The following is a 25,564-nucleotide window of genomic DNA, read 5'->3' as shown; positions in this document are numbered from 1 at the left end:
TTGCCACTTCTCATCAATTTTGCACAATTAATGCATGTGCAGTGCTTAACAAATTTATTAGACCACCGTAACCCTAACCAAAGTAAGGTTTATGTCACAGCTGCCCTAAATTAACAGCATTGGTAATTACCAAAATCATTTTTTATGTTTCTGCAATGGTTAATACACCAATATGTAGAAGCTCTTTAACCCAAATGATATTTTTAATGCTAAAATAAAATTATTATTGTTATCCATGAATTTTCAAATGTACTGATTTACAAAAAACTTAATAAATAGTAAAGTACATTAATATTTCTTGATTGATATGTCAAATTATAGTTATTCTTGAACATAAAAATAAGTTTTAGTGGTTGAATGTTATGCTTGATTCATTTCTGACTTCTCAGAGAAGCCCAGTGAGCCGGCTCAAATATGGGTGAATTCAGTTTGAAATTCCTCATTCCTATTCAAAATGGTAAAACGTGGAGAGCTCACTGAAAATGAAAGAGTCCGCATTAAAGCACTTCATGATGCTGGATGGTCTCTGAGACAAATATGACAGGTGGTCTAATAAATTTGTTAAGCGCTGTATTTCGCCTCTTTAACCTACTTTTACCACTCAACACCAATTTTGCCATATTCAAACCCATTTTCATCACTTTTTCCAATCAAGTATTGCTACGTTTAATGCATTTTTGATACTTAAACCCAATTATGCCACCTTCACATTTCACACATCCTCCACTTTTAAGCCATTTTTATCACCTAAATCATTTTTGACATTTTCTGAACTATTGTTGTCTCTGTTGACCCAATAGATAACCACTAATAACCCCTTTTCACAACTTTTTACCCCAATTTTTGGCCATTTCAACCAGATTTGACTTGTTGTTATGCCGGCGTCTGCCTATTTTTCCGCCTCAGTTAACCCATTTTTGCTAGTTTTAACACATTTTTCCCACTTCTAATCCCATTTCACCACCTTTTCTGCCCAGTTCTACTTCTTTTAAGCCAGTTTTGCCACTTTTAACTAATTTCTGCTGCTTTAAAGTCCAATTCCACCACCGTTCTGCAAAGTTTAGTTATTTTTAACCTTTTTCAGCCACTTTTAACCCATTTTAAATTTTGTTTAAAGAAAAAGGATTCACATTTTTAAGATGACTATATACTAGAGTACAAAAGGACAAAAAAAGACATTTGTTGCTTTGATAGGAGTGGTTATTATTCAGGTAAAAATAATAAAATGTGGATATCACAGCTTAACTTTACAATGGACCGTGGTTTTGCTGACCTCCATGGGCCCTCAGTTTGTCTGGGCCCCTGATGCTCTCCCCTTTTTCACCCCTGATGCACAGCCTTTTCTGCACATGACTATTCTTGAATGTTCATGGCTGTGTTCAACCACCTCCAGGTACAGTGGGGTCACAGTCTCTGGCACCTTTATTTTGGGGATCGAGGGCTGAAAAGTTTGAGAAGCCCTGTTGTTTCGTACCATATTTATGGTATTGTTAGTGTGGTATCATCAGTATCATTTCTGATGGACTGTTCAGTATTTTATTGTATCGTATTGTTTAGTGTTGTATTGCATTAAAATTTTAAATCGATCTTAAAGCCACACATTTAAAAGAAACTCTCTCAAGCAGAAGCCTGGATCAGTGGGTAAACTAGACTCTCAAACCTCATTAAAATCTTTTTAAATCATGATTTATTGTTATGAACTGAAACGGGACAGTTTTTAGGAGAAGTTTTGGAGAAACTTTTGAAGATTTCAGTTCTAATTGGATGCAGAAACCACAGATGTTATTGTGCAAATGATAATTTCATGCAGTCATGCAGATCTTAGTTTGGGAAGCCTGGCAGATATCTGCAGCTGTAAGACCCAAAAGCACATGAAATGATGGTCCAGTGGATGATTTTTCATCTTGATAAAAGTAATTTGGAAAAAGATTAAATGCCGCCATCTGTTGAAAAATCTTATTCCATTACATATTTAACAGCCCGGGAAATTCCATCCTTCCTCATCAGCAATTAAAGCGCTGGTTTAGCGCTCTGCATATCAATCAGCCGTTAGCTAATCAATTTTGATTCCTACTCCAGGCTCTAGGATTGTGTTCCCTGGGAGCTGCGTTGGTGTGAATATGCTGTCACTCTGCTTTCTTTAATTTTATTAGGTACTGAATTAAAATTTGACAACCCTGATCCATGTCAAATATCTGAATTTATTCATGTATGTCTCCTAATGCTGGTGAAAACGGCTCTAGCCAAAGCTCTGTTATTCTTCACCCAGGGCTGCATTTGTTTTAAAATATTCACCTGAAATAGCGGGACATGATGACTCACTCGCAGCTTTCTTTGCATGGACTAAACTTCTCTGTTACTGCTCCTGTCCTCCCTCAGATCCTGGTCCATGTGGGCTTCCTAACAGAAGAATCAGGGGATGTCTTCAGTCCAAAGGTGCTGAAGGGGGGTCCTCTGGGTGAGATGGTGCAGTGGGCTGACATCCTCACGGCTCTCCATGTGCTGGGACACGACCTGAAGGTTTCAGTCTCTGTCAAGGAGCTGCACGGGTGAGTTCACTTCACTCTCTTTTTAAACTCGTTGGTTTGAGGCTGCAGGCAGAGAACAGTCCCGGACTCTGCAGGCTTTGTTCAGTGGTATTTATCCCATCCCATGCATCTTTGAGCAGCTATGCAGGAGTCAGCTGCTGTTTTAGTAAGAATGCATGGAGAACCAAGGAGAACCAGACACTCCTGTACCTTCAATCCTTCTGATACCTATGCAGATGAAGACTTAAGGATTGGCTGGTACCTATTGTCCATTTGATACGATATGGGACAGTACAACACGGCACAAGCAGATACAGAGCAAGAAGAGACAGGACTGGAACAGATGGACAAGACTTGGATGGACAAGTTAAAACCTATAAAATACCACACTATACAGGAAAAGAGAAGAAGAGGTGGGATGATTCAATATGACCCGGGGATATGAAGTCAGAGAAGGTGAACCTGAACCTTCCTCCGCTGCAGGTCGGACTGCACCGCTCTCCACATTATTATGCAAATGACATTTTTCTCTTATTTTCCTAAATATTCATGCAAATGACAGAATATTTTTCAAGTCATCAGCCGTTACAGCATAATTCAAATGTTTTTGAACACTGTTCCACATTATAATGCAAAACAGAGTTTTAAAAGATTTTAAAGAACTGAAAATTGTCATTTGTTGAATTTGCAGCATTAGGAGGTCATATTTACTGCTCCAAAGGTTCTCAACAGGGTTGAGGTCAGGGGAGGATGGGGACCACACCATGAGTTTCTCTCCTTTTATGCCCATAGCAGCCAATGACACAGAGGGATTCTTTGCAGCATGAGATGGAGCATTGTCATGCATGAAGATCATTTTGCTACAGAAGGCACTGTTCTTCTTTTTGTACCATGGAAGAAAGTGGTCATTCAGAAACTCTATATACTTTGCCGAGGTCATTTTCACATCTTCAGGCCTAAAGGGGCCTACCAGCTCTCTCCCCATGACTCCGCCCCCTCCTTGCTGACATCACAGCCTTGCTGGGACATGGTGGCCATCCACCAACCATCCACTACTCCTCCATCTGGACCATCCAGGGTTGCACGGTACTCATCAGTCAACAAGACAGTTTGAAAATGAGTCTTCATGTATTTCTGGGCCCCCTGCAACTGTTTCTGCTTGTGAGCATTGGTTAGGGGGGGCTGAATAGTAGGTTTATACACGACTGCAAGCCTCTGGAGGATCCTACACCTTGAGGTTGGTGGGACTCCAGAGGCACCAGTAGCTTCAAGTACCTGTTTGCTGCTTTTTAATGGCATTTTAGCAGCTGCTCTCTTAATCCCATGAAATTGTCTGTCAGAAACCTTCCTCATTATGCCTTTATCTGCACAAACCCGTCTGTGCTCTGAATCAGCCACAGTACAATGATCACACTTAAGTTTTCCTGAAATGTTTTCATTCCTTGTCCAAGGCATTGCACTATTTGACACTTTTCAGCTGCAGAGATCCTTTTTCTTTTCCATATTGCTGAAACCTGTGGCTTGCTTAATAATGTGGAACAGTGCATTTTGAGATTTTTATGTAAAAACAAATAACGGTTATCATTATGAGATTTGTTCAACGGCTGATGACTTGAAAAATATTCTGTCATTTGCATTAATATTTAGGAAAATAAGATAAAATGTCATTTGCATAATAATGTGGAAAGCGGTGAACAGGTCGGACGGTCGCCTCTGCTAAGTCCACTAATCCCTGATAACTGAACACCTTGAAGGGCCTTAACCTTACCGAAGGTACAGCGGCCTCTAGTGGAGGGAGGTTCATTGAAGTTTTAAAGAGCATTACAGACTGGGATTTTAAGCCTGTGTTCCTAAAAAATGATGGGATAATTAGTTTAAACGAATTTAACCAAATTACTGATTAACCCTAGCTAATATATGCATGTTTGATGTGTAATGCCCAAGCATGTGTCTCAATCAGAACACCTGTACTTTTTGGCTTTCTGTTTTCCTTTTGGCGTGCTCTGCAGAGGTCTGCAGCCCTCCTGCTGTTTCCTGCTCACCTTTTGGCCGCTCGCTGATAAGCTCTCCCTCCATCCTGCTGCGTCGTTACAGCCCGAAGGCTCGACAGCATCTCCACCGTTAGTTGGGCTCCTTCCCGCTGCAGCTCACTGACTCCAGAGTGATAACGGGCTTGTCATCACAAACATAAGTGCCAATGCCGGCGGCCGCTGCACACAAACATATGTACACTCTGTGCCTTCCAGTCAGACGGAGCAGATGGTTTCATCCATAAATGTAAGACTATTGATTCTCACACCGGTGAGATGCAAAAGGAGGCGTTCAGATAGAACACCGGTCCAGTCCTGCAGTGGTCCCGCTCCCAGCTTGGCGCTGGCCGGTGGAGGGAAATGATGGTGTAGAAAGCGAGATGTGCTGTCGATTTTTTCCAGCCGGTGGGCGGTGTGAAGCAGACAAGCTGATGATGATGTGGGCTTGTTATTGAGCACTGGATCGCCTGCTGTAAGGAAGAGGTGAGGGCATTGATGAGTTAGAGCTGCCCTTTGATCTGAAATTTCAGGCTGTGAGGAAAAGCTGCTTTGATGAAAACAGTCGGCGGAGATCAGCGAGGTGGGGGAGATGTAGCAGAGGGAGTCGTTCTGTTGGCCTTGTTATTATTTAGCCTGCTAATTGGTGTCATGGTGCATTGAATCCTTGGGAACAGAGACGGAAATGTCGAGAAGATTGCAGACAGAGCTCTGACAGACTCATAAAGAAACAAGGGTCAAGGTTAGAGCTGATCGTTTCTGAATATAGTCCTCATTTATGCAGCAGCGGAGCGAGACAGCTGAGTATATCTGCATTTATTGAAATGTTCAGTGGCTTTCCTCTAGAGATAATGTAGATCTCTATTCAACAGGAAATTAATATTCACCCTTAGAGAAAATACAGGCCTGTGAAAAAGTACTTGCCCCCTTTCTGATTTTTTTTATTTACATATTTGTCAAACTTAACTGAGTCAGTGAGGCCTGCAGGTCTTTAGATGTTCTTCAGGGACGTCCTAGATGAGTCATCCATGCACTCTTGGAGTCATGTTGGTAGGCCGGCTGCTCCTGGGAAGGTTCACCACTGTTCACAGTTTTCCCTGTTTGTGGATAATGGCTCACGGTGTGGTTGGCCTTAGAAGTGTCTGTAACATTTTCCAGATTGGTAGATGTCAGTGACTTTGTTTCTCATCCGTTTTTGAATTTCTTTAGATCTCTAAAGATCTTTGGGGGGGGGGGGGCTTCTATGATACCCTAGATCAGGGGTTTTCAAAGTGTGTGAGAGTGAGCCTCCCCTAGAAGAACTGATCCATTTGGTGGACCCCCACCCACAAAAGGATTCAAAGTGAAAAAAAAAATTAAACAACAACATTTCATTTTTAACATGAATGTATTTTGGATATTTTGGTTTGCAAATGTCCTTAAACATCTGCCTTTCCCTCTTATTCAGTTATAATGCCATTAAATACCTTTTTTCATATTTTTGGGCCATTTTATAACTTCTTTTTGCTCCTTTTTCCTCATTTTTGCCCATTTTTGCCCTTTTCATCTTTTTGCCCATTTAAGCTACCTTTCATCAGTAAATATCCTTTTTTTCAAATGTTTTTGCTCATTTTTGCGACGTCTTTTTGCCACTTTTTCACAAATTTTGCCACTTTTATCCCATTTTTTGCCCTTTTTTGTCCATTTAAGCGACCTTTCGCCATTATATACCGCTTTTTTCCTCTTTTTTTGCCCATTTTTGCCACTCTTGACTGCTTTGTGCCCATCTAAGTCACTTTCCACTCATTTTTTGTGACTTCTCACACAGTTTTTGCTACTTTCTGTCCATTGTTTTCCACTTTTTCTCCCCATTTTCATCCATCTTTTGCTGCTTTTTGACCATTTTTGCCACCTTTAACCTATTCTTATTGCTATTTCCAGCTGTTTTTGCCTCTTTTCTCCTCTTAGATTGTGGCTCTTGCAAAGGTATTTTCCATAATTTGGCTCTTTGGTTGATTAACACTGCTCTATAAGTAGCTATAATTTTATCCATTTAGCTCCATGCACAGCAGAGGTTTGCAAAGCAAATCACCTTTTTTCTGGTTACTGGTTCTGCGCCTCCCCTGAAGCTCTGTGGCGCCCCCCAGGGGGAGACCCGCCGCACACTTTGAAAACCACTGCCCTAGATCACTGATCATCAACTGGCACCCGGGAGCCGTATCGGGCCCCCAAAGCTTCCTGTCCGGCCCCCAAAAGATCATTAAATGCAGAAATGGAGGAAGAGAAGATGTTGTGGTTTTAAGAGTATCCTTTGCCTTTAAATGTCTGCAGCTGTTAAATCCATTACAAAAATGATTAATACTGAAAGAGTTTTGGACTGACTTAACATTTGATTTGTTTTTATAGTAAATATAAAAGCCATTTTTAGTAAATATTAAAAAAGGGGGTTATGGTTTTCAGAAATGTTGCCAAAAGGGCCAGATTAAGTGATGAAAAGGGAGTAGAGAGTATCAAAAATGGGTGCTAAGTGGCAAAATAGGTTGTGGAGTGACATAAACAGACTAAATTGGCAGGAAAATGTGCAGGAATGTGCCAGAAATCAGTAAAAGAGGAAAAAAGGGCAAAGAGTAACAAAAATGGGCGCTAAGTGGCAAAAATTATGCAAAAAGTAATAAAAAGGTTCAAAAATATGCAAAAATTGAGAAAACTGTGCCACAACATGCAGAAAAAGTGGTTTAAAAAGGGTTAATAATAGTAAAAATTGGGTTAAAGAGACAAAAATGGGAAAAAAAGCAAAAACCCTTTAATGGGCTGTTCATGCTGGAAAACCCTCATGTGTTGCTGAGTGGAAACAATTCTGCAATGAGGAGTGGGACAAAAGTCTGTGCAGAGAATTTCTAGGGCTTCAGGACTCCATTCAACCACACTGAGAGCCATTATCCACAAATGGAGAAAACTGAACAGTGGTGAACCTTCCCATGAGTGGCCGGACTACCAACATGACTCCAAGAGAACATGGACGACTCATCCAGGACGTCCCAGTAGAACCCAGAACATCTAAAGACCTGCAGGCCTCACTGACCCAGTTAAGGAACAACCAGTTATTAGATCTAGGGGGAAATTACTATTCTACACAGGGCCAGGTAGGCTGGGATGGCTTTTTTCCCTCAATAGATGAAATCATCATTCACAAACTGACTTTTTGAATTTACTCAGGTTATTTTTGTCTAATATTAACATTTGAATTATAAGTGTGACCTATATGTATAATAAGAAGGGAATCAGGAAGCAGTGTGTATCAGAGAGCTGACATTTCTTCCATCGAGCTGTGTCCATATTCTCTCCACAGTCCCTGTTTCGTTTTTACTGTTTCTTAAATTGGCCAGCTAATGGCAGATGCTGAACATCCATAAATCCCCTCTCTGTGACTATTAATGAAGAAAAAACAGGAACATCTCTAACTCTTCCACTCCCACACGCTGTTAAATTGACAGATCGTTATGTGGGTTGTGCTCCCACGGATTCCCTCAGGCTTGTATCTATTTACATTTCCCACTCTTCACTTTCCCACCCAGGCTTTGGAAAGGAGCTTAATATCAGTGAACAGCCTGCTGTGGCTCTAACGGGGACAGGATTGAGGATGCGTTTGGCTTTTTTCTCTGATGGACAGATTAGCCACACCAGGAGCTTAGTTACAGAGGGAGTCAAGCTGTTGGTTTGCAGCGTATAATTGCCTCTAATGGGCAACATCCACGCTCTCTGGTGGCTTCATTCAGCCGCCGCTTTGGCTGCCATTGGCTTTGCTCTCTTGAGTAGACAAATCATTTATTTTTACACATCTCTCTGTTATCCTTTTCTCTGCTGCCAGCTTCCTTCCCCCTGTGTAATCTCTGAAGATTTCATATTTTTCTGTATTTTAGTTTTTTAAGGGGAGCTCACATGCTGTTGTCATAGCCGTAATGACTCCACGGTGCAGGTATCCAGTTATTAAATTAATCTGTTTCTCCTTCAACTGCTCTGATAATTAGAAAACTCTCATGTATTACTTTCTAAATTAAGGGGTTCAAGTGTGTTGCAGAGAGGAGGGTTTTACTTTCACACCATGCTGACAAATGGAGCAGATGGTTTTGATTTTGTAGCATCAGCTTTGTCTGGTTTTAATATTTATTTATTTCTAGTAAAACTTGTCAAAATAAAATTTTACACTCAAGAGTTTGCTAGAATGTTAATAAACAGCTACACAGTATGATGCAACACAGTACAGTACTATAAAGTACAGCATGGTACCAATGGATAGGGAATGTTGTGTCACGCAATGACAAGTCATGACACGCAAAGTCATGTTACGCCCAGTCACGCCACAGCACAGTAGGCTACGTCATGCCATGGCATCCTATGCCACGTCACACTGCATCATGGCACAGCTCAGCATGCTACTCCATGGCATGCTATGCCACACCTCAGCACACAACACCATGTCACCCTACGCCACGCCAAGTCACGGCACCTTATGCCATGTCACGCCACGTCGCACAATAGCATGCTAAACCACATCACGCCACTTCAAAGGACACTACGCTATTTCGTACCACACCATGTCACACCACATCATAGCACACTACACCAGGTCATGCAAGGTCACGCCAGGTCAACCCACCTCACACCATGTCCGACATGGACACAGCACCTTATGCCTTGTCACGCAGCATCACACTGCATCACAGAAAGGCTATGCCATGCCACGCCATGCCACGTCAAGACACCTTATGCCTTATCGTGTCACACTACATCACAGCACGCTAAGCCATGTCACGTTACATCGGGGCACCTTACACCATGGCACGCCACATCATAACGCCTAGTGCCTTGTCATGTCATGCTTAATCACAGCCATGTCATGCCACCGTATGTCACAGCACAGCATGCTACGCCACGCCAGATCACGTCACAACACCAGCAAATCCCACAATGCCGCACCCATCAAGTCATGGAGTGTCACTTTATGCTAGCCTTGCATAGCAGATGGATACGCCCGGGTTTCTCACTGGTGAATCCATTTTGCAAAGCTCCCGTCTGAACTGTTTGGGCCTGATTAGAAAGTGACAGGACCAATCAGTGAAGAGGGGCAGTACTCTCAGGTGCGGTAGAGTCATGATGTAAGCAAGCAGCAACAAGAGACAATTATGCACAGTGCAATTATGGCAGAAGAGATCAGCGTGGACGCCAGTTTTATCAGAACTTGACGATATTTCTTTGTTAAAAGAAGAACAAAGAACAGCAGTGAGTTGTTTTCTTTTCAAAAACGACAAAAGTTGAGCACTGACATGTCTACAGTCTCAATGGTTCACATTATGCAGTTCTATATGGAGTTTACTCCTCGGTTTGGGGTGACAACGTCACGTGTTTTGTTGCTCTGATTGGCCCGTAATGATGTGACGGACAGAACATTCATCCAATCACACTCTGAGTTTTTTTCAAAGGCTCTGCCCTTTCCCAAACACTGCCAACGGGAGGTTTACCAGATGGATGTGTGAAACAAATCCATCTGGTGTGTCAGGTTATGCCACATCAGGACACAAAGCATCACATCACGCCAAGTCAAATAACGCAGTGACATGCTCAGTTAGGACAAGTCAAGTCATGTCACACCAGGTCACCTGCTATGTTACATCAAATGGAAGTCACATCATGCCAAGCCACAACATCATGCTAAGCCGGGTCAGGTCATGTTAAACCAAGTCACGTCACACAAACGTGTCATGGTTTAACATGACAAGATCTGGCAGGTGAGGGGAGGATCAGGAGAAGAGGGTGGAACTTTCTTCCTCCCAGCCAAACCTGGGGGCAGGGCTAACTCCCCACATGACATCATGAGGGGGAAATCTGAGAACTTGTTTCAGCACACATTTTCTGAAAGGTGAAGGGGGGGGGGGGTGTTTCTGATTCTTGGGGGGATTGTGGACAGACAGGGGTGCATATTTTTGTTAGGAAAGCCTGAAAAGGTGATTTTTCCTTAATATGTGACCTTTAAAAACATTCTAATTAAAAGCAAGAATTATGTCTTTTTTTTTTCCTTTTTTTTAGATTTTTGTGCTCAGGAAGTTTTTTTTTGTTAATGTAGGACGATGGGTAAAAAGAAGTTTCATGCTGTCGTTTGCATTAAAGTGAAAGTTTTTTCTGTAAAGCCTCGTAGAGCTGCTAGCATGTCTGCTGATTTATCATCATCGCCACGGAAACTGAAACACATCTGCTCTCGTCTTTGTTTGCAAATATGTGACTGCGGGTTTGATTCAACACCAGAAACAAATCGCTGTTTAGTTTGTGAAAAACGTTCTTAGATGAAGACATAACCACAGAATCTTTTCATGCTGCTGCTTTTTTTAATCTGTTGAGTGAAAATAGAATCAGTTCAGCCCTTCCTGTAGCTGCCCTTGTTGCGTTGTTTCTGAAGTCAAACAGCAGTTTCGATTTGCAGCGAGGAATTTGAGACTGAGTGGAGCACAAAAGAAATCCTTGTAGAGATGGAAACAGAAGAACAAAAGAAAAAGTACAGTCTGTCTCATGTTTCTACGTGGTCTGTAATCGAATTAGAGACTCCGGTGGCCGTGACATCATATCTGTCATCGCCTGCAGCTCTTGTCACAGGATGCCTATGCAGAAGCAAGACAGCTGTCACTTCCGCCTGGGGACGTCCCCTCATCTCCTCCTGGTGCTACATGGGTAATTAGCTGGCGACAGACCATGCTATCTTAACACCTGAGGAGACGTGGATGGTTGGGAGGTGAGAGGAGGGAGACAGTAAGGAGGGGGAAAAAGCTGCAGACTGTTCTGTCAGCAGAGTGCAGAATTAATGCACGCACTCAGGCTGCTGCTGAGATGATGCAGAGCTGATGGGATCCACAGATATTCTGCACAAACTTTTATTCCACTGCTTTAGTTCATAAACCCCCGAAGGCTGCAGAAAAGTCTGTCTGCTGCTTTCTGATCAACATAATAACTCCGTCACCTGCAGGGCTACAGCTAACATTTATTTCAGTTATTAATCTACCAACTATTTTTGACGACTCTGTCAATTTGATGTAAGTAGTTGTCTGAGAATTAGACCTATTAATAGGTTGTCTCGTCTCTATCATGAGAAAACAGTCCTTCATGAACATTTCTGTTAAAGGTCACATATTATGCAAAAATTACTTTTTCAAGCTGTTCCAAAAAATATGTGCTCCCTGCCTGTCCACAGTCCCCCCAAGAATCAGTAAAATCCATTCCCTCCCCCTCTCTCTTTCCCAAACTTCCAGAAACGTGTGCTGAAACAAGCCATTCTCAGACCTCACCCTCATGATGTCACGTGGGGAGCTAGCCCCACCCCCAGGTTTGGTTGGCAGGAAGAAAGTTCCACCCTCCTCTCCGCCATATCCATTAAGCCACATCCATTAAGCCACATCCATTAAGCCACATCCATTTCTTTAGAGGGCGTGGTCAAAGGCGGAGTCAGACAGCTCAGTAACATTTAAAGCCACAGACACAGAAACAGCTTGGTCTAAGCAGGGCTGAACAGAGGGTTTTTTTTTTTACATGCAATAATCCAATACTGGAGTGTTTTTTCAGTATCAGACTTCACAGGCATGTTTTGGGGACCTCTGAGACTGATGTAAACTTGTCTTAAAGAAGTACAATACGTGACCTTTAAATCAGCTCGTTGCTGCAGGCCTGATAACCTGAACATGTCTTTCACTTAAAGCTGGCTATGCACCGGATGATTTCAGGCCTGATTTTGGATCTGATGCTGGCCCGTGTGGCATTATTTATTAAACGTTGAAGTATTTCAGTTGCTGGAATATCTCAGATTGTAGAGGAAATGCCCATGCACAGAGGCAGCCGTCTTCACACACTAATTTCAAGAAGGAATCCCAGTCTTTACGATACAGCTCCCTTTCATCCAGGTGTAAACAGCAGTGGACTAATTGCATTGATAGCATCTCATAGAAATAGAATGGTTTTGCACTTTTTGGATCTAGAAGATGGGACTTCATTTTAAAGAAGTCTGTGTTGGGTTTCCTGATCCCAACTTAAATAAAAATACTCAGTTTTGACTGTTTCCTGAGTGTTGTCTGACTCTAGACTTGGTGACTCAGCTGTAATTTGCATTAGTTGGATATAAAATTAGCCTTGGAGCATCACTGATTGGTCTGGTCATTCTCGTACCAGGAACAAGCGCATCAGGTTGAAGCTTTGACCGATGGATCCATCTGATGACAGACATGGAATCTGGATGGTCTGTCATCTTGTTAAAGCTAACTCATCCTGATAAAGCATAAAAACATTACAACAGTATCTGATGCTCCTGTTTAAACCGTACTAGGTTTCTTTGCAGCATTTGACCAGAACATTTACCCGCTGAAAGGTTTCATCTTCCAGTCATGCAGGACCGGTGTGATCCATAACCCCGAGAAATGATTTAATGGATGTAATGACGTGGATGTGCTGGTTTCTGAAGAGTACAACAGGAAACATTAAAGCTGCAGCCCATTTATGCTGCCAATCTCCTCTTGTGCTGATGCACTCTCACCCTGCAGCCCTCTGCTTACTCGGCTTTGTTTCTCTGCTTCATGAAAGCAAAACAGCAGCGTAGTTAAAAATAGCCATAGCTGTAGACCATCAGTGGAACCCAGCTTGTCAGTTTGTTTTCAGTACAGCACTGGGGAATGAGACTAATTGAGCTCAGCAATTCCATGTTTACATGTTATCAACTTCAGTTTGATGTAATTAATATAGACTGGTGTTCTAATGCTGTAAAGCTGCTGGAAATACAGCTGTTGTGTTTCGTTTTTTTGCTGTTTGACATGAAAACTGGTCCTTATTCACAGTTTTTTGCATGGTCAAACCATGCAAATGACTTAAATACACATAAAAAGCACATGCAGAGAGTCAAATACTCCCCTAACTCTTCTGCAGAAGAGTTTGGTCAAATGGTTGCTTTTCATGCAAAAAAGCCTCACTGCAAAATTCCTCCACTTGGACAACCCCAGTGGTCTTTCACCCCCATCTATGGGGGTACATGTGCAACATAATACTTTAACATTATAACATGTTCCCGCTCCAGTTCCTGATACCAGAAATGAACACAAAAATTTAATGATGTATCGTCCAGCGGTGCATACCCTCACCTGCTGGGTTCCAAGGCAGACCACGTTACTTTGCCCTTCTGCTCATTTTCTTCCTGTTTCGGCACAAACTTATAATAGTGATGGGACACATGATGATCAGTCAGCACAAGATTTCATTTTGAAAATGACTGTGAGCTCTGTGCATGTTTGTGTCTGACTCCCTGTTTGAATCGGTTCAGTTTGATGTGTGCTAGAAGCAGCACTGGTGCCGCATAGAAGGAATGCTTTGCAGACAGAATTGTGGGAATTGTGCCAAACAGCCACATGCAGTTAAGAACAAAAATAAAAGTCTGTTTGGGGTTATAACAGGGTCAAATCAGTCCAATGCTGTTGGCTGCCTCACACCTTATCTGTATGTGTGGAAATTCAGATTCAGATTTTCTTTGTTGCCCCTTGAGGGGAAATTAATTTTGAAGAAGAATGATGCAAAAACCAACACGCACAAGGATTTTATTAGCAGTGAAATAAGACCCAGCTAAAAATCTTCTAAAGGTCAGGCAAAATTTTGGAAGTTACTACCAAATAATGCAAAGTTCTATGTGAGGATCCAGGAAGAGCTGACGATTGCAGAGCAGAATTTTGACAGCACTTTTTAATTTAGTTTTAGTTAAAGTCTTTTGCCAAAAACATCTTTTAGTTTTAGTCGTAATTTAGTCATCTAAATTGTTTTAGTTTTAGTCTAGTTTCACTTGACGAAACTTCCCAACATTTTAGTCGATAACATTTACAGTAAATTTAGTCGACTGATCAGATCTCTCCCCAACTTACCCCGCAACCACGCAGCAAAAGCCGTTGTGATTGGATCTCCCCCGTATCTCATCCCACCTTTCCACACAGCCAAAGTAGCTGTGATTGGATATATGCCTAACTTGCCCCTACTTTCTACATGACAAAATTAGGCCTGATTGGATAAAGTCTCTGTCAAACATTTTCATCTTGTTTTTATTTGTTGACTAAAATGTAAGCTAATTTAGTTTTAGTTTTTGTCCATGTGCACTTGTTTTATTAGTTACTGTCTAGTTTTCATCAGGGGAAAAAAGGCCATTAATGAAAACTATAACGAAAGACACTGGTGTCGTGTGATCCGATTAAGATTCATCATTGGCCAGAACTAACTCATAGGCTTTATCACATTACCAGGCCTGCTGACTTCCTGTGATTTATCTGGCAGTTTTTACTAGACTACAAAGATGATTCCTATTGGTCAAGTTTAAGTTCCACACCATGCAATGATACAAAAGTTAAAACATACTCAATACAGCTGTAAAGTTGTATTGAGTAAGTTTTATTGTATTGTAGTTTTATTTTCCTGAAAGGTTGTCTCAGACGACACAAGTTCAGCCAGATTTTGTGATTGGATGAAACTTCTGTCCAATCAGAGCAGCAGAAGGCGCAGGGAGTTAGGAGGGAGGTGCAGTCGTAGTTTGTGAACAGTGGAGCTTGTTGGTGGATAAAGCTCATGCTGGTGTTATAGTGATGTTGGACCCAAATGCAGGACAGACAGTAGTTGAGTAGTAAGAACCCTGGGGCAGGTTCGGGCAAAACTGTGCAAAAACTCCAGAACAACAATCTGGCCATGAGTAGACGGTGCTGATGTACTGTGGAGCTTGATGAGCTGATTTGGAGCAGCTGATAAAAAGTGTTTTAAAGCAACATTGGAGCTAATGTCTCCTACAGCAGCTTATACACCGTTTTCCATATTATCATGCAAATGACATTTTTCTCTTATTTTCCTAAATATCAGTGCAAATGACAGAGTACTTTTTCAAGTCATCAGCCATTAGAGCATAATTCAAATGTTTTTGATCAAACTTCATAATGAGAACCATTATTTAAAAAAAATAAAAACCTCAAAATGCACTGTTCCACATTATTAAGCAGGCCACAGGTTTAAAGCAATATGGGAAAGAAAAAGGATCTCTCTGCCGAAAAGTGTCAAATAGTGCAATGCCTTGGAGAAAGAATGAAAACATGAGATATTTCAGGAAAAATTAGGTGTGATCATTGTACTGTGAAGAAATTTGTGGCTGATTCAGAGCACAGACGGGTTCCTGCAAATGAAGGCATAATGAGGAAGGTTTTCAACAGACAAATTCATCAGATTAAGAGAGCAGATGCTAAAATGCCATTACAAAGCAGCAAACAGGTATTTGAAGCTGCTGGTGCCTCTGGAGTCCCACCAACCTCAAGGTGTAGGATCCTCCAGAGGCTTGCAGTCGTGCATAAACCTACTATTCAGCCCCCCCTAACCAATGCTCACAAGCAGAAACGGTTGCAGTGGGCCCAGAAATACATGAAGACTCATTTTCAAACAGTCTTGTTGACTGATGAGTGCCGTGCAACCCTGGATGGTCCAGATGGAGGAGTGGTGGATGGTTGGTGGATGGCCATCATGTCCCAACAAGGCTGTGATGTCAGCAAGGAGGGGGCGGAGTCGTGTTTTGGGCCGAATTCATGAGGAGAGAGCTGATAGGCCCCTTTAGGGTCCCTGAAGGTGTGAAAATGACCTCTGCAAAGTATCAACAGTTTCTGACTGACCACTTTTTTCCATGGTACAAAAAGAAGAACCGTGCTGTCCGTAACAAAATTTTCTTCATGCATAACAATGCTCCATCTCATGCTGCAAAGAATCCCTCTGTGTCATTGGCTGCTATGGGCATAAAAGGAGAGAAACTCATGGTGTGGCCCCCATCCTTCCCTGACCTTTAACCCTGTTGAGAACCTTTGGAGCATCCTCAAGCTAAAGATCTATGAGGGTGGGAGGCAGTTCACATCAAAACAGCAGCTCTGGGAGGATATTCTGACATCCTGCAAAGAAATTCAAGCAGAAACTCTCCAAAAACTGACAAGTTCAATGGATGCAAGAATAGTTAAGGTGATATCAAAGAAGGGCTCCTATGTTAACATGGAACTTGGTCTGTTAAGATGTTTTTGATTGAAACAGTTTTGATTTCAGTAAATATGACCCCCTGATGCTGCAATTTTAACAAATGACCATTTTCAGTTCTTTACAACCTATGAAATGTTTTAAAACTCTGTTGTGCTTAATAATGTGGAAAATGCATTTTGAGGTTTTCATTTTTAAAAAAAAATGATGGTTCTCATTATGAAGTTAGTTCAAAAACATTTGAATTATGCTGTAACGGCTGATGACTTGAAAATATTCTGACTGTCATTTGCATAAATATTTAGGAAAATAAGAGAAAAAGTGTCATTTGCATAATAACGTGGAAAGCGGTGTAGAACATCTAAACCCACTCCTAACCATCGTGAACTCAGGCCGGAGCAGGTTGGGAAAAAAGCAAAGACATCTCTTCCACCAAGAAGGCTTACAGAGTGAAGAAATGCTGTCCAGTTTTGGTAAAACTGCTGCTTTTCTATAGCGACATCTGAGCTAATGCTAATGCTACAAGTTTCCAGCACAGCTAAACCTGGCCTGTAGCTACCGCCTCATTCCCCTCAAATGACGCTGATTGGTCCAGTCCATTCTCAGACCTGGCCCAATCAGCTTTGCAGGATTGATCTGGCACAGAGTCTGCTTTGCAAAATTAGTCCTGGCCTGCCCCATTCAGGGAGGAAGCTTTGTATGAAACTTGGAACTTATGTCACATTTTTCAAGTTTAGCATCACAATAAAGTTGAAAAGTTCCCCTCCTTTTCTCGCCTGCATCTCTTTTTGGAAGAACTGAATGCCATCGGCATGAGAGCTCAGCTCCATGCAAAGAAAAGCTGCAGATGTCTTCCCTCAACATTCAGCTGCAAAGCAAGAGCAATCTGCACAGAGGTTGACAACTTGTGTGTTTGCATGTGAAAATCTGTGCTTTTTAAGACCTTGGGACAGAAGGTGGAAGTAAAAGATGCTGAGATTTTGGAGCGTTTGCTTCCATTTTTATGAACAAGGCCCTCAGTGTTTTTGTTTCTGAAGTACTTTCACAAAAGCAAACTGAGTATTTCAAGGAGCAGAAAGGTTTAGGGAATTTCACAGCCCTTATGTGCCTGTTGTGCACACTCAAAGTTGTATTATGTTAAAGTATAAAACATATTTTAGTGCATTTATTTAAGAAAAGCTCCTCCTGTGTTTCTGACAGCCTACAGAGCTTCAAGAGCAGAAAAGAAAACACAAAGGAGCTGCTGATTTGGTGCTTCACTTCTTCTTACAAGAAAGAAACAAAGATTTATTTTGATGAAAGTTAAAAATAATGAGCCCTAGATACTTTTGGACTCTTACAGCTGTTAGCACAAAGAATTTGACAGCGCTGCCGTTTTAATAGAATCTGGAGCCAGAGTCGGCACATCAAAGCCACCCACGAGCTGTATCTGATGGTAACGGTGCCAACATCACAGTTCTCCTGCCGTCTCAAGTACCCGATTAGCATGCCGGACCACACTTCCTCTGCTTCACGAACACGGGAACATCAGCTCCTCTTTCTTGCTGTGTCATTCCGCTCACGCTGGGCGCCCTCAGTAAACTCCTCGCCCCCAGATGAAGCCCCTCGATGTGGCTGGAAATCTGCCCCAGCCAATTCCCCTCTCTGCTGGACGTGTGCAGCCGTCCTTTAAGGAGTAATGCTCTGTGACTCTGGAGTCTCTCACGCTCGTTTGTTCCTCTGCTTCTCCTCTTTTTTCCCCAAACTGGTGAGCTGCCACCGTGCCGCTTTCCAGCTGTGAAGCACTAATTGAGCCCAGTGGTGTGTTTTTGTTTTTTTAAGTGTTGACTGGAAATATTACAGTAGTGTTTCTTTTGTGCAATCCATCCTTCACCACTTATTCCTCCTCTCTGTCTACCTGCAGGCACTTTTGGTGTGTTTTACATAAATTTTCTGCCATTATTTAGTATGACATGACAGGTCAGGGGAGGATGGGGGCCACACCATGAGTTTCTCTCCTTTTATGCCCATAGCAGCCAATGACACAGAGGAATTCTTTGCAGCATGAGATGGTGCATTGTCATGCATGAAGAAAATTTTGCTATGGAGGGCACGGTTCTTATTTTTGTACCATGGAAGAAAGTGGTCAGTCAGAAACTCTTTATACTTTGCAGAGGTCATTTTCACATCTTCAGGGACCCTAAAGGGGCCTATCAGCTCTCTCCTCATGAATTTGGCCCAAAACATGACTCCGCCCCCTCCTTGCTGACATCACAGCCTTGTTGGGACATGGTGGCCATCCACCAACCATCCACCACTCCTCCATCTGGACCATCCAGGGTTGCACGGCACTCATCAGTCAACAAGACTGTTTGAAAATGAGTCTTCATGTATTTCTGGGCCCACTGCAACCGTTTCTGCTTGTGAGCATTGGTTAGGGGGGGCTGAATAGTAGGTTTATGCACAACTGCAAGCCTCTGGAGCAGTGGTTCCCAAATGTTTTTTGTCGGGTCCCCCTTTGGCAGATGCAGATATTTTCAGGGCCCCCCAACCCCTACTCCTCACTGTTTATATCAACATGTTAAAACATGTAAATGTACGACAAACACACTGGCATTCACAACTTTTGAAAACAAATTCCTTTCTTCTTTTTTTAGAATTGACCACAACATTAAACCAAAAAGTTTTAGTTTTAAAATTCTGACTCTCCGTGGATAAACAGTTTGCTGAAAAACAATGCCATACAAGCATCTCTAAGATTTGTAAGTCCTTCAGTACTTTCAGCAACTACTGTGGGATGTTTTTGGAGTCTTGGATACAGATGTGAGACTGAAAATCTCAGGGCGTTTTCAGTTTCCAGCTTTGGGTTTTTTTTGTCTTAAAGGCCTGTCCACAATCCTCTCAAGTACCAGAAAAATCCATTTCCTCTCCCCTTCTCTTTTCTCCACCTTTCAGAAAAAGTGTACTGAAACAAGCTGTTCTCAGATTTTATACCCAGTGACCTCACATGGGGAGAAAGCACCTGCCCCAGGTTTGGTTGGCCCTCCTCCACTTGGAGGAAAGTTCTGCCCTCCTCTACTGATCCTCTTAGTTAAACTTTGGATTAAAGTTTCTGTAACATCAGGAGTGCTGCATCCATTTCCTGAGACGCATTGTGGTCAGGGGCGGAGTTAGACAGCTAATTACCATTTAAAGACACAGACACGACTCGTTCTGAGCAGGGCTGAAACAGAGGAGTTTTTAGACAGGCAAAAATCCAATACTGGAGTGTTTTTCAGAAATAAACTTCACAGGCATGTTTTGGGGACCTCTAAAATCAATTTAAACTTGTCTTAAAAGGTTAAAATATGTTCCTTTTAGTTGCAGCAACAGCAGAAAAAACAACAGATGTTGTAAAAGGGAAGAGTATGGCCAAAGCTTTCAATGACACTGTTGAATCTGCGGTGACATCAATGAACTGCTCCTGTTTGTAGTGTTCAAGTCATAAGCTTGTGTTGCTTAGCCTGGCCTGCCGCACCCCCCTAACATGACCTCGCACCCCCCCCGGAGGGGCCCACGGCCCACTTTGGGAACCACTGCTCTGGAGGATCCTACACCTTAAGGTTGGTGGGACTCCAGAGGCACCAGCAGCTTTAAATGCCTGTTTGCTGCTCTCTTAATCTGATAAATTTGTCTGGCAGAAACCTTCCTCATTATGCCTTTATCTGCAGGAACCTGTATGTGCTCTGAATCAGAAACAAATTTCTTCACAGTACGATGATCACGCTCAAGTTTTCCTGATATATCTAATGTTTTCATTCCTTCTCCAAGGCATTGCACTATTTTAGGCTTTTCAGCAGCAGAGATCGTTTTTCTTTCCCGTATTGCTGAAACCTGTGGCCTGCTTAATAATGTGGAATGTCCTTCTTAAGTAGTTTTCCTTTAATTGGGCTCACCTGGCAAACTAATGATCACAGGTGTCTAAGATTGATTTCAGTGATCCAAAGAGCCCTGAGACACAAAACCATCTATGAGTTTAACTGAAAAACAGTTTGCATAATAATTTAGAGTGAGGTTCATTGGTGGTCAAAATGATTAGGATAGATTTTTTTAAACATGCAGTATGACGAAGTATCAGTGACAGAAATTCAGAAAACCATATTGACTAAACGTTAGACTGTCTGAGTGAATGAAGCTGATGTTGTCATGTGTGGTTCGGCTTTATTTAGCATCAGCTTTAACTGTCTGGACATAAAGAGTGTGTCAAAGACTTGATTTAGTGCACTAACGGCAATGTTTGGCTGATAATGCTGCTAAGAGGATCCTCTACATCCCCCATGTTTATTGCAGTGGAGCCAAATATCCTCATTATGCAGCTGTTTTCCTCCTTTATGCATTCTGAGGACAGTGGAGCTGTAAATCACAGACTGAGTCTACACATCCATGCTCATTAGTAGCACAGATTCAGTGCTGGTTTTTGTCTTTCCGCAGGATTAAAAGATGAATATCAGAAGACTCATCCTCTGATGTTTGTGAATCAGATGAAGACAAAGAGAGGTGGTTGGTTGTGGTACAGTACTAAACGTTAGTCTATGAGTGTACTTCTGTTCCTCCTCTCCTGTCTCCTTAATGCTTTTTAATCCTTTTACTCTTCCCTTAAAGTTTCCCTGGATTTGCATATATCCAATTAAAGGTGAACAGCAGCAGCTTCAGTGGAACAGCGAGGAGCCGAGTCACAGACGGTTCAGCTCTCAGTCACTGTAATGCAGCCGCTCTCACATTAATGTTTGTCGCTGTTAGACTGGGAGAGGTCACACAGACTGTAATTCAAGCTTTAACTCTCATAGAGAAACCACACGGATGCACCACACAAACAATCATCGCATTCATACATCCCACAGGAAACATCCTGGATGGATACAGGTCACGTTTTTTATCATTGTGTGTAAGAACAAAACAAGAGAAAGAACACTGCTCCTGGCTGGTACAAGGAAGATTAAAGGCATATTTCAATGTTTTTGAAGCTGAGTCGTATGAGGTACGTAGCAGAAGTAGTGGCATTAGCCTCCAGTGATTTTAGTAAGCACTGTTCCTTTAAGAAGGACTCCTAGGCTATCCACCTTATTCCTAGTCCCCATCATTCTTTGTATGAAATATGGACGCAAATTCCAGTCTGTTCTATCTAAGTGGGACTTTGCGTAGAAACAAGATGCTAAACGTGATTATAAGAGCAATTTGGATACCAAAATACTGTATATGAACTTTGTCTGCTTCACCTCAAACAGGATAACATTATTATTTCTCCGCCTTCTACTAGGGAGTACAAAGTGACGACATTACCTCAGATAACCTGGACAAGCCATGGTCCTCCGTCAGAAAAGGGTGGAATGCCCTCTCCAGGTTGGGAATATGATCCTGCCCCAAGTGGAGGAGTTCAAGTATCTCGGGGTCTTGTTCACGAGTGAGGGAAGAATGGAGTGGGAAATCGACAGGCGGATCGGTGCGGCGTCGGCAGTGATGCGGTCTCTGCATCGGTCTGTTGTGGTGAAGAAAGGGCAGAGTCAAAAGGTGAAGCTCTCAATTTACCTGTCGATCTACGTTCCTGCTCTCACCTGTGGTCATGAGCTGTGGGTTGTGACCGAAAGAACGAGATCTTGGATACAGACAGCTGAAATGAGTTTCCTCCGCAGGGTGTCTGGGCTCTCCCTTAGAGGGTGAGAAGCTCAGCCATCTGGGAGAGACTCGGAGTAGGGCCGCTGCTCTTCCATGTTGAGAGGAGCCAGATGAGGTGGCTCTGGCATCTGGTCCGGATGCCTCCTGGACGCCTCCCTGGTGAGGTGTTCCGGACAGGTCCCACTGGGAGGAGGCCCCAGGGAAGACCCAGGACACGCTGGAGAGACCTCGGGATCCCCCGGGAAAAGCTGGACGAAGTGGCCGGTGAGAGGGAAGCCTGGGCTTCCCTGTTAAGGCTGCTGCCCCTGTGACCCAACCTTGGATAAGCGGAGGAAGATGGATGGAACCTAGACAAGCATATTTAGCCAACTTTATTAGCTTCATATCAAGATAGAAATAGACAATCACATTTTGTCAAATGAGTTTGGACACCACCTTCAGATAAATTTCTAGTTTGTGGGGTTGCTGAAATTCTCATTTTACCAACTAATCCCTCTTAACATGTGGTAATTATATTTATAAAACTATCCATGACTCAAGTTGCCAGCTCTTCAGTTTGGTAAATGGCAAGTTTTGTATTAATGATAAATTAATATTGAAAGAATCACATCCCCGATGCACTTAGACAGGGAATGGCATGTTTAAAACACTGTTGTTAAAGACATATTTAACTTTGTCACAATATTAGTACCACGAACAAAGCAGCAGGTACTGAGCATTGCAGAAAGTATTATTTAAAACTTTCAGCTCATATTGATTTAACAAAAATGTAGCAGTATTTATTACAGCAGATATTTATTTCAGAGCAGCCGCTGTTGATGCTAAATCACTTTCATGAGCCCTCGGAAGAATCATGTTTTTGCTATTATTGTTAATGCATGGGAAGTTCCACCACATCCATAGCTACAGTAGACCTCTCAGGAATAATGTGGTATCCATCTTATCTACTTATTTACAGCTTACAATACAAACAATGTGAACATGTGATTATAAAGATATATCAATATTTATAAATTAAAGGTGAATTTGCATCAAAACAGCTGTCGTTCTTTGTTAGCGTCTATCGTTAGCTGCTGTATTTCTTCCGCTTTAGCACCGGAAGTTTCACCCACATTCAGATTTACAGCAGCGGCCCAGGAATAAGATGGATACAGCGTCATGGATGGGTACAGTTAATCTGCAGAATTTAGTAAGTTTTCAGAAAAAATGCGCCAAAAAACAATGTTGGCTCACACATACGCACTATCAACACACTTTGGAGCTTTTTATTTTTTACCCAGAAAGCCCCTGTGTTTATGTCACTATTCTGCAATGCAAGAGCATGTAACTGCTAGCCTAAGCCTGTATTGCAAAATAGGGACAACGCAATCAACCAATCAACACTGAGGCCTGCGTGCTGCTGACACAGTAATAATAATGATAACTTTGTTCACATAGCACCTTTAAAAACAAATGTTTGCGAAGTGCCTTAACAGACATAGCAAAAGCAAGGACTCAGGGATTCACAAAGTAAACAAATTAGCAATAAACCAAACAGAGAAAGTCTTGATAATCAAACAGAAAATCAAAACGAACTGAAAACGTTCTCAGTTGGTGAATCTTTTAAAATGAGTGCTACCAAGGTTGCTTTTAGACCTGAATGACTGCAGCATATTTAAAAGGAAAGCAACAAAAGCATAAAAGATAGGAAAAGTTGATCAGAATTAATCAAAGCATGCCGATGCTCAGTCTCTGCTGTTTGAAAATATGAAGCTTTTAGTGTTTCCAAACTCTAGAAAGTTCTTTGAGCTGAAGTAACACAGCGCCGACCTCACACTCCCACTTTCTCTTGCTTTCTGCTTCAGAAACACACAAAATACACAAACACCTGCAGAAAGGAGGACATATTGATCTGTCTCTGGGCTCAGAACGTTTCCAGTCAGAAAAGCGGCGTTGTGGAAAGAGGCGAAGCGGCCTGTTCCCCTGTAGTTGATGGGATAATGAGAGTCAGAGTGTCAGCAGCAGTGATTTAAGCTGCACTCAGAGGAAGGTAAACACCCAGGTGATCACAAACAGTGAGACATTGTCCACCTGTGTTTATGCAGGAGACGGTCCAGGTCAGAGATCTGACCAGTCAGAGCAGAGAACGAGCGTGAAAGATTCAGAGAGGTCTTTAAAATGGTTTCAGAGGAGGGAAACAAGTGAGGAGACTGGAAGGTCATCCATCCATCCATCCTTTCATCCATCCATCTATCCATCCATCCATCCATCCATCCATCCTTTCATCCATCTATCTATCCATACATCCATACATCCATCCATCCATTCATCCATCCATCCATTCATCCATGCATCCATCCATTCATTATCCGTCCATGTATGCATCCATCCATTCATTATCCATCCATCTATCCATCCATCCATTCATCCATCCATCCATCTATGCATCCATCCATCCATCCATCCATCCATCTATGCATCCATCCATCCATCATTCTATTTGTGCATCCATCCATCTTTATATCCTTCTAGTTTTCCATCCATTCATTATCCGTCCATCTATCCATCCATCCATCCATTCATCCATCCATCCATCTATGCATCCATTCATCCATCCATCCATCTATGCATCCATCCATCCATCATTCTATTTGTGCATCCATCCATCTTTATATCCTTCTAGTTTTCCATCCATTCATCCATCCATGCATGCATTTATCAATGTATCCATCTATCCATGCATCCATCCATTCATCCATCCATCCATCTATGCATCCATTCATCCATCCATCCATCTATGCATCCATCCATCCATCATTCTATTTGTGCATCCCTTGAGTCTTGACCTGAAGGTCTCATCCATCCATGCATGCATTTATCAATGTATCCATCTATCCATGCATCCATCCATTGCGGCAGCAAGTCTTGAGTCTACCTGAAGGTCTCCTCCCAGTTTGTTCTTGCCTGGAAGACCTCTAAAAGGAAGCAGCCAGGGGGTTTCCTGATCAGACTTCTGAACCGCCTCAACTGGTTCTTTCAGTGCGTAGGAGCAGCCTTGGCTCTACTCCTGATTTCAGATCTCCTCTCAAAGGCTGAGATATTTTGGGGTCTTTCTGCTTTTTTTGTGGTAGCATTGCTGAAGAGAGACAGGAAATATGGGGAGAGAGTTGGGAAACATACACCAAACACTGCCAGGATTAGGATTTGATCCTTGGTGCACTGAGAACTGTAGCCTCAGTTTATGGACACCTGCTCCACCAGCTGAGCTGAGCCTGTGCCCCATATTGTTTCTCTTTAACTAGGATCATATCAAAGTTAAACAACCCTACTGGTTTGTCTTGTGAGACGAGGAGCCTCGGCATATTTCAT

General features: G+C 42.3%; 1 protein-coding gene across 2 annotated transcripts in view; it reads left to right on the top strand.

Annotated features, from left to right (window-relative positions):
- LOC121503387 (alpha-1,6-mannosylglycoprotein 6-beta-N-acetylglucosaminyltransferase B-like) overlaps nt 1-25,564 on the top strand; it is a 141,534-nt gene that overhangs the window by 71,581 nt on the left and 44,389 nt on the right. For both annotated transcript variants that reach the window (XR_005991368.1, XM_041777771.1), the window contains exon 8: nt 2,380-2,549. Coding sequence is in view for 1 of the 2 variants with exons in the window: in XM_041777771.1 (XP_041633705.1) it covers nt 2,380-2,549 (170 nt within the window). In the remaining variant the exon portion in view is untranslated. The remainder of the gene's footprint in view (nt 1-2,379; nt 2,550-25,564) is intronic.

Source organism: Cheilinus undulatus, linkage group 21 (genome assembly GCF_018320785.1).
Source record: "Cheilinus undulatus linkage group 21, ASM1832078v1, whole genome shotgun sequence".
In the NCBI taxonomy this organism is placed as follows: Eukaryota; Metazoa; Chordata; class Actinopteri; order Labriformes; family Labridae; genus Cheilinus; species Cheilinus undulatus.
The sequence above is the reverse complement of the archived record's forward strand: the minus strand, read 5'-3'. Positions and strand labels throughout refer to the sequence as shown.